Genomic DNA, 13,750 nt, shown 5'->3' with positions numbered 1-13,750 from the left:
AGCTGCCCGGAGAGGTAGTGGGGTGAACTGGTGGATGGAGTGGGCCTCAAAGGAAGTAAAAGAGTGAGCATGAGGTAGAAGGAGGGGTTGAATCCTACAGGAGGGGGAGAGCAGCAGACCAACACCACCACCATGGCTTGAGGTGTATGGGAGAGAAGACAACCTCCATGACAGAGAGCAGTAAGCGAAGCAGAGCCCTCAGCCAAGACAAGGAGCAGTAGAGAGAGCAGAGAGCAGATCAGATAAAGAATGTAGTAGGGAAAGGATTCAGTCTGAGAAATGGTTTGCAGCATGAGTTAAGATTGGAGAGAATTAGTAAGAGGAAGAGAAAATATAGTAGAACCTTTTTACTTTTTATATATATATTTATTTCCGCTTCAACTTAAACATTTCCAGAAAAAAAAAAAACCCCATCTTACCCAGATCATTCTCTGTAATATCAAAACAAATATCTTGAGTATTCTCTCAAAAACAACTTAAATCCCTAGGAGCACCACGTAACAGTTAAGTAGACTTGCAACTAAAAAACATTGAAGCGTTATGTTATGTATTTATTTAATGGCTTTTCTATACCGACGAACGTTGGGAACATCTCATCGGTTTACAGAGAACACAAATTTAGCAACAGGCTTTACAATTAACGCATGATTATATGAAGAACAGTTAAACCATTAGTATTTACATATAAGAAGTTCGTTTTTACAAGTAACAAATAGGGGAGGAGGAAATGCGAGTTAAGGTTAAACTTGGAGGAGCAGGAAAATTCCGAGAATTGGGGGGGATCCCTACATTTAGAAGGGGTAAATATACATGTGTTTGAGAATATAATGTTCATATATACAGCTGTAATGCCTTTATATACACTTAGAGGAATATAAAGGGAGGTGGAAGGGAAGAGGAAGGGAAGTGTAATGGCAATGGAGGGGATGGGGGGGGGGGGGGGGAAGAGGGAGGAGGCCAAGGTGCTGTGGGGGGAGGGGTGGGGGGAGGAAGGCGGGATGGAGTGAGGGAGGGAGTGCGGGTGAATGGGCGTAGGTTAGGTGTATGAGTGCTTGAAGAACCAGGTCTTGAGGTTTTTCCTGAACATTTTTGGGCAGGTTTCTAGGCGGAGGGAGGTGTACAATTTATGTACAAGTTATGTACAATTGAAATCCCCACTGCCCACTAATCTGTCTCCTCCATTATCTACTGAGCCCGACCTCTGCCCTCTTTCTCTTCCCTTTCAGGTAGAGCTGCCAGCGCTCCATTTCCACTCCGTATGAACCTCCTTCCAGCCTCTCTCAGATGCCTCCAGCACCAGACAACTAAACCACAGGGCAATAAAAAGAGGTTTATAACCTCCCCAGGGAGCACAGGGTGGGAGCAGCTTAGCCCTGAGAGGGGTTAGGGTCGACCACCGAGGCAGCTGGGAGAGACCTGCAGAGGAATGCAAGCTCCCCAGCTCCTGAACACACATGAGAGGTTCAGCCGGGACCACCTCCTTCTCAGGAGTCAGCTGCCGGGGAGGAACTCTGAACAGTATCTTTCCCAGAGTGCAGTTCTCTTTCCTTTCAGATGCCAAAATCATGCTGGGCATCTCAAAGTGCATTAAAAAGCCCCTGCCAACTGCAGGAAACGGCATCAGTTCATGGAGGCAGGAACTCGGCCAGTGCTCTCGCTGCCCTCCAGACGCCTGGCAGTCTAAATTACTTTCTGGCACTGTTTCACTCGGGAACAAAAGTCTGTATGGAGTAATCATTTGATTTCTGCTAATGTAACTGTCTCAGAGCCAATAAATGGAAATGTTTTTACCGTGACTGCAGACTGGACTTATAAAGTTGCTCAGCGGGGAAATAAAGCAGATCTGTTTTTGGACTCACGAATCCTGGAGTAAGGGCCTGAGCTTTATTCAATAGCTGTGCAGCTAACCAGAGGGAGGGGTAACACATGGGCTGCAGAATCTCTCCGCAGCGCAGCTCCTGCTCCCCTACCCTGTCTGATTATTACAAGAACCCTGAATGGGTGCAGGCTTAAAACCCCTGAGAATCCATTACATGCACAAGGACACCTGCGCCCTTCACTAAAAGCGTGAATTCTGTGCGCCGTGCTGGGGAATATCAGAAGCCCCGGTGCAGGAGAAAGATCCGGTCAGCTCTGTTTCTTGCTGAAACTCCCAGACTAATCCCTACATCAGGCTCTCATTGCAGCTTTAGATAACAGAGGAAAACGGGTTCTTACCTGCTAATTTTCGTTAGGAATCTGGACTGATCCGGGTACGTACAGGGAACTGCAGTTTACCACAAAAAAAACAAAACCCCCCCACCTGCAGATTGTGCTCTGATGCAAAGATGAATTGTCCTGTTCCTACATCACGGCCGTGCAAAAGGGCTGAGAGCTTTCTGGTGCGCTGCCATAAAGTGGCAGGACCGCGTACCCCTAAGTGACGGGCGCTGGCATCGCTTAGCAGGGCCTGCGGTCTTGCCCAGAAACCAAGAGGCCGATATTCAGACACAGCCCTTGGCATCACACTGGACTCCGAACTCAACCTAAAGAAACACATCAAAGAGGGCGCCACGTCCTCAAAAAGCTGAAACCACTACTCTTCACCCCACGACTATCGAACAGTACTCCTGTCCCTCACATTTTCCAACCTGGACTTCTGTAACTCCCTCCTCCTCGGACTCCCTGCATCCTCCATCAAACCCCTCCAACTCTTGCAAAAGGCAGCAGCCAGATCACATCTCCAGTGGCTCCCCATAACCTTCAGAGCTCAACACAAAATCCTAACCCTCCTGCTCAAAACCATCAACAACAAAAAACTCGAACGGCTAAAGGGCGCCCTCCAGCATCATGACTCCCAGAGAAACCTCCGATCCCAGAACACCGGCCGGCTCTCCATCCCTCACACAGAACCGGCTCACCCCACCACCATCTCAGCTGCAGGCCCCCTCACTATGGAACAAACTGCCTGCCCAACTAAGACTGCAACCCTCCACCCACTCATTCAAAAAACACCCTGAAAACCTGGTTATTCCAAAAAGCCTACCCACCCACTACCTAATTCACCCCTTCCCCTAGCAGATCCCCCTATTCCCTCCCCCTTCGATTTCCCTCCCCCACCCCCCATCCCAGATCCCACCCTATCCCCCCTGACCAGTTCCCCCTCCCACTACCCCTCTTCTACTACCCCCTTCTCCCCCCCCCCACGACCATCTCTCCCCCCTAAGTTAATTTCCCTCCCTGTATGTTTCCTCCTGATCAATCTAAGTCAATTTCCCCCCTATCCTTTCCCTCTCACTCCCCCAGCACGCACCTCTCATCCCTCCCTCTCCCATACATAGTTCCCTCCCTTCTCCCACCCCCTGCATCCCATCCCCCCCTCTCCCTGACTTAGTTCCCACCTCCTTACTTTCCTTCCCTCCTCTCCTAGCCCTACCCTCCACCCCCTCTTATTAAGTTTCCCTCCCTTCCCCTCATTTTGCTTTCCACCCCCCTACTACTTACTACCCCTCACTCATTCCCATACCCTTCTACCTTTCCTCCTGCAATAATTCTACCATGCTTTGTAACGCTTAAAGTCATCACTTTCTTGTAAAAATGTTGTTCTCATGTTAATGTTTTTGTTTCAAACCCACAATCTATTAATGATAAGACACCTTACCTTTAAGTTAAAATGTTTTCAATGTTACAATGTAGCAATACTAAGACACTTTAGTCTTACTAGTTTCCTCAAGCTAAAATGTAAAAAGGTGTGATATTGCCCAATGAATGTCGCTATATAAAAACAAACAAATAAATAAATAAAAATAGCTGAGCTCAATTTAGGTTCCTAGGTTAGGTGGCTTATGGTATTTTTCCCATAGGCACAGAATGGGAGAAAGCCTCTGGTAGAGAGGCGCCTGGATTTGGCATCTGTTTTCAGCCAAACTGAAGGGTTTACATTTTCAGCTGAAAATTCACATAAATTCTGGCTCCTAAATTTAGGTCTTTTATTCATTTGTCAGGATTTATTTTTATTTATTTATTTATTTATTTATAGGTTTTTATATACCGATAGCCGTTTGCACATCGTATCGGTTTACAGATAACTAAAACTTTTTGACAGTGTCATTATACAGAACTTTTGGCACTGCCATTACATAGAACAGTAAACTTTGCATACATACAGGCTCCTACGTCAGGCACTTACCTGCTGAATATCACTGCCAAACTCCTCATTTTTCCCCCTCCGCTTCTGCAGCCTCCCGCTTTTTTTTGGCTCCCAAACGGAGGTGAATTTTCAGCTGAAACTAGTTGCCTAACTTGGGAGCCATGCTTTTTTTTTTTTTTTTTTTTTAATATCAGCCTCTAAATTTAGGAGCCTGGAGAACGCGAGAGGTCCATCTTCAGCCACTGCCTTACAGGCAAAATGTATCCAGCTTACTCTATCGGGATGCGAGGCAGCGAGGCAGTGCCACCGAGTATGCCCGAGAACCTTAAAGCTAGCCGGCTAAGATTAGGACTGCTCCGCGGCTCCATCACAGTAATCGGCAAACTGGGAACTTATTCAGCTAACTTAACTCTGCCCCGCGACACCCCCAGATAGCCAGATAATTCAGAGGCGCAGCATCTCGCAGGGATTTTCATAGCCTGCCAGCCGTCCAGCACAGTCCAAACTCGGCTGGACAAATGACACCGGATATATCAGGCTCATGGCGCCTACGTTTTCCAAAACGCCAGTTCAGGAGCCTAACTCCCCAAAGTAGGCATCCAAACCCTTTTCAGTTTTCAAAGCCTTTTACGGGACCGTGTTTTATGCATGTAAACGGCAGTTAGAAAGGAGCTCGGGGCTCGGCACACATAAAATTATGCACATAACCTAGTTTCACACATCCTTTCACAAGAACTGGGGGAGAGGAGATGCAGGGGGCACAGGGCTGGGGGGGGGGGAGAGAGTTAGAACTTTTGCACAAGCTTTATGGGGCCAATTTTCAAAGGGGTTCGGCCCCCAACTTTTCAAGATAGGCTCCTAAATTGGTCCTTTTGAAAATCTTCTAGGACTGAGTGCCTGAGTCAGGGCAAGGAAACAAGAGTTAGGAGCTTAGCACTGAATTTCAGAACCAGGCACCTAACTTAAGCCTGGATTTACTAACAGCACCGGGTTCTCTGAATCCCACGCTACAGGGGGGCGAAATGGGGGAGAGCGGTCCTGCGATAGCCGGCAGCGATCGCACCTCCGCGGTATGATCGCTTCCGGTGTCGTGCCGAATAACTACACCATAAAAAGTGTCATTATTCGGCGCGAAATAGCCAGCAATACGGAAGCTTACCATTTCTCCGTCCTCGCTGTCTTCGCGGTGTCTGCTCCTACCATGTGACAGGGGCCAACCAATGACACTGGTAGCTCCTGTGACATAGAAAGGGCAAAGGCTATCGGCCACTGGCTGCCATTTTGAATACCGGCAGCCGACGGCCCGAGTGCAAGAGATGGCTCCAGGATCCCCGCTGGACCACCAGGGATGTTTGGCAAATCTTGGGGGGGGTCAGGAGGGTGGGGGGATGTAGTTAATTAAATTTAAAGGGTTGGGATGGGGTTTTTTTCTTCAAATTTAATGGGAAACGAATACCATATGTAACTAATGGGTGAATCGGGGTCCCTCGAGAATGGATGCAACAGATTTGGGTCCCACGAATACGAATACTGAATCAGACGAATCCGTCCCTGCTGCACATCCCCTAAGTTAGGAGCTCAGCTTTGTTTGAGTATCGGCCTGTAGGTACGTAATTATGCCCCCAAAGAGCAGGTTATAAAACGTCCCACTTAGGGAGCAATTCTGTAACATTACACATAAGTTTAGTCATCAGCTGTGCACATGCCAGTCCCAGAAACGCTACCTACACACAGGTACACCTGCTATTCGGTGCACACAGTTTTGTTGATAGAATTTACGTGCAATTTTAAAGCAAACAGAATATGCGTAAGTCCCAACTCCACCCAGACTCCACTTCTGCAGTGTCTCTCTCATATGTGCGTACACTTGGATGCATGCATTGTGCATGTGCATAATTTTACATGCATGTTGGGCGTGCACTGTGCTAAAGGTACGTTACCTAAAGAAGTCCCTTTGAAAATTACCCTACCTGATACTTTTTCCCAACATGAACATAATCTCAGTGTAACATTGGACAATCAATTTAACCTAAAAGAATTCATCAACTCCATATTGAAAGACTGCTTCTTCAAACTACACACTCTAAAGAAACTGAAACCTCTTCTACATCTCAACGACTTTCACACAGTACTGCAATCCACCATACTGTCGAAAATTGACTACTGCAACACCATTCTCCTAGGCCTGCCCAAAAACACTATCCAACCCCTACAAATGCTCCAAAATGCAGCCGCCCATGTTCTCACCAATGCCCACAGAAATGATCATATCACTCCCGTCCTCAACCAACTGCACTGGCTGCCAATCACATCCCGGATCCTGTACAAGACCCTCACAATCATCCACAAATCACTTTACAATCAAAACATGCATTGGTTCAATGAGCATCTCCATTTTCGCACCCCTGCCAGACCTACCAGAAACCAATATCTGGCAACACTTCACACACCCTCACCTAAACTTACTAAACTCATGTCCACCAAAGACGTGCACCTTCCCTAGCCGGTCCCGCTTTATGGAATACCATGCCTACAGATCTTCCCTTCACACACCCTCACCTAAACTTACTAAACTCATGTCCACCAAAGACCGTGCACTTTCCCTAGCCGGTCCCGCTTTATGGAATACCATGCCTACAGATCTTCACTTCACACACCCTCACCTAAACTTACTAAACTCATGTCCACCAAAGACCGTGCACCTTCCATAGCCGATCCCACTTTATGGAATAACCATGCCTACTGATCTTCCCTTCACACACCCTCACCTAAACTTACTAAACTCATGTCCACCAAAGACCGTGCACCTTCCATAGCTGGTCCCGCTTTATGGAATAACCATGCCTACTGATCTTCCCTTCACACACCCTCACCTAAACTTACTAAACTCATGTCCACCAAAGACCGTGCACCTTCCATAGCCGGTCCCGCTTTATGGAATACCATGCCTACAGATCTTCACTTCACACACCCTCACCTAAACTTACTAAACTCATGTCCACCAAAGACGTGCACCTTCCCTAGCCGGTCCCGCTTTATGGAATACCATGCCTACAGATCTTCCCTTCACACACCCTCACCTAAACTTACTAAACTCATGTCCACCAAAGACCGTGCACTTTCCCTAGCCGGTCCCGCTTTATGGAATAACATGCCTACAGATCTTCACTTCACACACCCTCACCTAAACTTACTAAACTCATGTCCACCAAAGACTGTGCACCTTCCATAGCCGATCCCACTTTATGGAATAACCATGCCTACTGATCTTCCCTTCACACACCCTCACCTAAACTTACTAAACTCATGTCCACCAAAGACCGTGCACCTTCTATAGCCAGTCCTGCTTTATGGAATACCATGCCTACAGATCTTCCCTTCACACACCCTCACCTAAACTTACTAAACTCATGTCCACCAAAGACCGTGCACCTTCCATAGCCGGTCCCGCTTTATGGAATACCATGCCTACAGATCTTTACGTCACACACCCTCACCTAAACTTACTAAACTCATGTCCAGCAAAGACCGTGCACCTTCCATAGCCGGTCCCGCTTTATGGAATACCATGCCTACAGATCTTCCCTTCACACACCCTCACCTAAACTTACTAAACTCATGTCCACCAAAGACCGTGCACCTTCCATAGCCGGTCCCGCTTTATGGAATACCATGCCTACAGATCTTCACTTCACACACCCTCACCTAAACTTACTAAACTCATGTCCACCAAAGACCGTGCACCTTCCATAGCCGGTCCCGCTTTATGGAATACCATGCCTACAGATCTTTACGTCACACACCCTCACCTAAACTTACTAAACTCATGTCCAGCAAAGACCGTGCACCTTCCATAGCCGGTCCCGCTTTATGGAATACCATGCCTACAGATCTTCCCTTCACACACCCTCACCTAAACTTACTAAACTCATGTCCACTAAAGACCGTGCACCTTCCATAGCCGGTCCCGCTTTATGGAATACCATGCCTACTGATCTTCCCTTCACACACCCTCACCTAAACTTACTAAACTCATGTCCACCAAAGACCATGCACTTTCCCTAGCCGGTCCCGCTTTATGGAATAACCATGCCTACAGATCTTCGCCTAGAAACATGCCCAAAGAAATTTAAACAGAACCTTAAGACCTGGCTATTCAAGCAGGCTTACACTTGAACTACCTGTTCCTACCCCACCTGGTAATTTATCCCCCCCTTCCGCTCCTCCCTACCCCCTTCTCCTTTTCTCCCCCCCCGCCTAGCTTCTTGCCGCACCAATATTTCTGCTGCCCTGCCATTAGCCCCTCCCTTATTAACTCACCGCTCCCCCAACTTTGTCCCCATTAAACTGTGAATAAGTTCTCACCACATCCTTTTGCTTTTAAATACATCTTCACCACAGCCTATTAAATGCAAACATCTTGTCACTATACTTGGCAGTATACCATGACTGTAAACACTTTGTCCCCACATCCTTTTTTCTGTAAAATGTTTGCATCTCTATACATGGAAGTATATCTTGAATAAGCAAGACTTGGGCATCCATCTTGAATTTGTCAATAATCTTTGTCTGTAAATTCTTGGTCTTCACTTTCCCTTATCTGTAAAATTTTTGCATCCACCTACTTGGATATATATCTTGAATTGTTAGTTCTAAGTTATTGTGATTTGATAGTTCTAAGTTATTTAAATTCCGGTTTCTTGTTTACTGTAAAGCCTGTTTGCTGCATTCTGTTTTATGTAAACCGATGTGATGTTCCCAACGAATGTCGGTCTATAAAAATGCTTAAATAAAATAAATAAATAAATGTGAAGTAAAAGCAACCTAATACACCTTTATAGCATTGCATGTACCTAGTGAGTGGGGGTTAGGACTATGTAGAGAGCCCAGGGTGGTTCAACTCACGGTTTCTATACGCACCACATAGTGTAGTGATTGGAAAAGACATCGTCAGGCTGGAAGACTTCGCCGTCGTAGTAGCAAGAGCACTGAGACTTGGGAACGCACTCTCCGTGTTCATCCGTGTACAGTCCAGGCGGGCAGTAGCATCCTTCCATGCAAAACTCGGAGCAGTCCGCATCGGGGAAGGAGAGGGAGCGGCAGGTCTGGTTGCAGGGAGTGCCGCACTGCTGGTAAATCTGGCCTTCGGAGCAGCTCATTGCTGTCAGGAAAGAAAGCAGAGAGGGCGGTGAGATCCCGGTGACCCAGGGGGTCTTTCAGCGGCGCGAAGGGAAGCGGCAGCAGAAGAAAACACCGTCTGCCACGGGGCCAGGGCAAGGCAGAGGGCCGGTGTTTCCAGTCCAGTGACCCATGGACGCACAGGGCTTTAAATTCTGATATGACAGCGAACGGGGCCGTTTTCAAATCGCGGGCAGAAGCCCCAAAGTCAGCGCGACAGCTTCGCACCAGGTTTCAAAAGAGGAGACTGCAGCCACACAGCTTTCAAGGAGACGAGCTATTTGCAGACCTTTCTGAGCAGAAGGGCCCGCTCGGCTCTGCGGCTGCTTTTTCCGTGGATTCTTTTTCCGGGTGAAGTTGCGGGCGGACTTTTTGAAAATGTAGAATCCTAAGCCCCGCCTCCATGAACGCCTCCTTTCAGCGTGGCTGCGGTCGCACTGCGCTCGTTACTATAACCAGCCGCGGCGGGATAAAGCACTGTTTTTCCCCCTGGACAGGTTTCCCTGGGTAAATACCGATTAATCTAGGAAAACTGGCGGTTATAAAACCGACCCAAAAAAATCAAACCGCACTCAGATCTGTTTTGTACATTTATACAACTAATGCATCAATCCCAGGCCATCAATATTATAAAAATGCTCACTAACTTACTATATTCAAAAAAACTTCATATCCAAGATGCAATCTTTATCATTTATTTATTCCAAATTGTTTACTCTCATTTATATAAGCACTTTAAATATATTTCAAAAATATCAGCCATCATTCAACCACCACACATACCATTCACAACTCTGTCCCAATCACACTGCGACCCCCCCCCAATTACCCCATGATAAAAAATCAATTTGGGCAACACACTTTCCTTCAAATAGCAATGTTCTTCAAACCGCTCCTTCACAAAAAACTGTTTTAAGCCTCTGTGAACATTAATATACTAGAGTCGCATCAATTTTGATTACAAATGTTCTTTGCAAGGCAAATGGCGTTCACTCCATTGGTATGAATTATGCTCACTCCATCCAGCACCGGAACTGAACCTCACTATCAATTCCTACTCCATACAGTTCATCACATCATATTGCACAACGCCCAAATCAAACCTTCTCAATACTGATAGCGTTTATTCTTTGGAAGGTGAATAGTTCACATGAACTATACAAGTGGAGCTATTGCCATTCACTTTCCAAAGTGCTGTAAAACATCGGGGATGGAGTGAGCATAATTCATACAAATGGAGTGAACGCCATGTGCCTTGCAAAGAACATTTGTACTCAAAATTGATGAGACTCCAGTGTATTAATGTTCACAGAGGTTTAACACAGTTTTTTTGTGAAGGAGTGGTTTGAAGAACGTTGCTATTTGAAGGAAAGTGTGTTGCCCAAATTGATTTTTTATCATGGGGTATTGGGGGGTCGCACTGTGATTGGGACAGAGTTGTGAATGGTATGTGTGATGGTTGATATTTTTTAAATATATTTAAAGTGTTTATATAAGTGCGAGTAAACAATTTGGAATAAATAAGTGATAAAGATTGCATCTTGGATATGAAGTTTTTTCAATATAGTAAGTTAGTGAGCATTTTTATAACATTGATGGCCTGTGATTGATGCATTGGTTATAAAACTGAGCCTAATGCGGGAATAAGTCTGCACAGGGATGAACAACACATGGGCAATTCCCCCAGGGTAAACATTACTGGGTCAGGAGAGGGAAACAATGTGCCTGGCTGCAGTGCGGCCCTTCTGCCTGCAGGGGCCCTCGGTGCGCTCCCCAGGCTCTGCACTGAAGCCTCTCATGACTCCGCACTGCCACTCCCTCAGGCCCTCCTGAAGCCTCTCATGACTCCGCACTGCCACTCCCTCAGGCCCTCCTGAAGCCTCTCATGACTCCGCACTGCCACTCCCTCAGGCCCTCCTGAAGCCTCTCATGACTCCGCACTGCCACTCCCTCAGGCCCTCCTGAAGCCTCTCATGACTCAGCACTGCCACTCCCTCAGGCCCTCCTGAAGCCTCTCATGACTCCGCACTGCCACTCCCTCAGGCCCTCCTGAAGCCTCTCATGACTCCGCACTGCCACTCCCTCAGGCCCTCCTGAAGCCTCTCATGACTCCACACTGCCACTCCCTCAGGCCCTCCTGAAGCCTCTCATGACTCCGCACTGCCACTCCCTCAGGCCCTCCTGAAGCCTCTCATGACTCCGCACTGCCACTCCCTCAGGCCCTCCTAGCTGTGGCCGCTGTTCCTGCTCTCACATTCTTGTATCCATGCTCTTGATCCTATCTCATCCTCTACTTGGGCCCCACTTTCTAGTTTCTCTTCTGGCTTGGTTTCTCTGTGTGTTTGCCTCCGTGGCTGTTTGTCCTGGTTCTGTTGGCGCACTCCCCTGTCTGTCTGTCTCTGTGTTTGTTCTGGGCACCTTTCTGTCCCCTACTCCACTGCAGCCTTGCTGCCTGAGTGCGTGCCCTGTCCCCGTCACCGTGCAGCACCGTCTAAGTCCTGCCAGCCACCAGAACCGGAGAGCTGAACTGGAAGGGGAGGGGGCTGGTCAGGCTGGTACCTTGACACCTGGCCAGCTATCGGAGGAAGTGGAAGGGGAGGGGGCTGGTCAGGCTGGTACCTTGACACCTGGCCAGCTATCGGAGGAACTGGAAGGGGAGGGGCTGATCAGGCTGGTACCTTGACACCTGGCCAGCTATCGGAGGAACTGGAAGGGGAGGGGCTGGTCAGGCTGGTACCTTGACACCTGGCCAGCTATCGGAGGAACTGGAAGGGGAGGGGGCTGGTCAGTCTGGTACCTTGACCCCTAGCCGGCTATCGGAGGAACTGGAAGGGGAGGGGCTGGTCAGGCTGGTACCTTGACACCTGGCCAGCTATCGGAGGAACTGGAAGGGGAGGGGGCTGGTCAGGCTGGTACCTTGACACCTGGCCAGCTATCGGAGGAAGGGGAAGGGGAGGGGGCTGGTCAGGCTGGTACCTTGACACCTGGCCAGCTATCGGAGGAAGTGGAAGGGGAGGGGGCTGGTCAGGCTGGTACCTTGACACCTGGCCAGCTATCGGAGGAAGTGGAAGGGGAGGGGGCTGGTCAGGCTGGTACCTTGACACCTGGCCAGCTATCGGAGGAACTGGAAGGGGAGGGGGCTGGTCAGTCTGGTACCTTGACCCCTAGCCGGCTATCGGAGGAACTGGAAGGGGAGGGGCTGGTCAGGCTGGTACCTTGACACCTGGCCAGCTATCGGAGGAACTGGAAGGGGAGGGGGCTGGTCAGGCTGGTACCTTGCCACCTGGCCAGCTATCGGAGGAACTGGAAGGGGAGGGGGCTGGTCAGGCTGGTACCTTGACACCTGGCCAGCTATCGGAGGAAGTGGAAGGGGAGGGGGCTGGTCAGGCTGGTACCTTGACACCTGGCCAGCTATCGGAGGAAGTGGAAGGGGAGGGGGCTGGTCAGGCTGGTACCTTGACACCTGGCCAGCTATCGGAGGAACTGGAACGGGAGGGGGCTGGTCAGGCTGGTACCTTGACACCTGGCCAGCTATCGGAGGAAGTGGAAGGGGAGGGGGCTGGTCAGGCTGGTACCTTGACACCTGGCCAGCTATCGGAGGAAGTGGAAGGGGAGGGGCTGGTCAGGCTGGTACCTTGACCCCTTGCCAGCTATCGGAGGAACTGGAAGGGGAGGGGGCTGGTCAGGCTGGTACCTTGACACCTGGCCAGCTATCGGAGGAAGTGGAAGGGGAGGGGGCTGGTCAGGCTGGTACCTTGACACCTGGCCAGCTATCGGAGGAACTGGAAGGGGAGGGGGCTGGTCAGTCTGGTACCTTGACCCCTAGCCGGCTATCGGAGGAACTGGAAGGGGAGGGGCTGGTCAGGCTGGTACCTTGACCCCTAGCCGGCTATCGGAGGAAGTGGAAGGGGAGGGGGCTGGTCAGGCTGGTACCTTGACACCTGGCCAGCTATCGGAGGAACTGGAAGGGGAGGGGGCTGGTCAGGCTGGTACCTTGACACCTGGCCAGCTATCGGAGGAACTGGAAGGGGAGGGGGCTGGTCAGGCTGGTACCTTGACACCTGGCCAGCTATCGGAGGAACTGGAAGGGGAGGGGCTGGTCAGGCTGGTACCTTGACACCTGGCCAGCTATCGGAGGAAGTGGAAGGTGAGGGGGCTGGTCAGGCTGGTACCTTGACACCTGGCCAGCTATCGGAGGAAGTGGAAGGGGAGGGGGCTGGTCAGGCTGGTACCTTGACCCCTAGCCGGCTATCGGAGGAAGTGGAAGGGGAGGGGGCTGGTCAGGCTGGTACCTTGACACCTGGCCAGCTATCGGAGGAACTGGAAGGGGAGGGGGCTGGTCAGGCTGGTACCTTGACACCTGGCCAGCTATCGGAGGAAGTGGAAGGGGAGGGGGCTGGTCAGGCTGGTACCTTGACACCTGGCCAGCTATCGGAGGAAGTG

At 49.6% G+C, this 13,750-nt stretch overlaps 1 protein-coding gene across 3 annotated transcripts in view; it reads right to left on the bottom strand.

Annotated features, from left to right (window-relative positions):
• The window catches only part of VWF (von Willebrand factor), a 259,921-nt gene that overhangs the window by 178,489 nt on the left and 67,682 nt on the right, over positions 1–13,750 (bottom strand). For all 3 annotated transcript variants that reach the window (XM_029597268.1, XM_029597267.1, XM_029597266.1), the window contains exon 16: positions 9,050–9,290. In XM_029597268.1, coding sequence (XP_029453128.1) covers positions 9,050–9,290 — 241 coding nt within the window. The remainder of the gene's footprint in view (positions 1–9,049; positions 9,291–13,750) is intronic.

Source organism: Rhinatrema bivittatum, chromosome 4 (genome assembly GCF_901001135.1).
Source record: "Rhinatrema bivittatum chromosome 4, aRhiBiv1.1, whole genome shotgun sequence".
Classification (NCBI taxonomy): domain Eukaryota; kingdom Metazoa; phylum Chordata; class Amphibia; order Gymnophiona; family Rhinatrematidae; genus Rhinatrema; species Rhinatrema bivittatum.
Note: the sequence above shows the minus strand (reverse complement) of the source record. Positions and strands in the feature narration are given on the sequence as shown.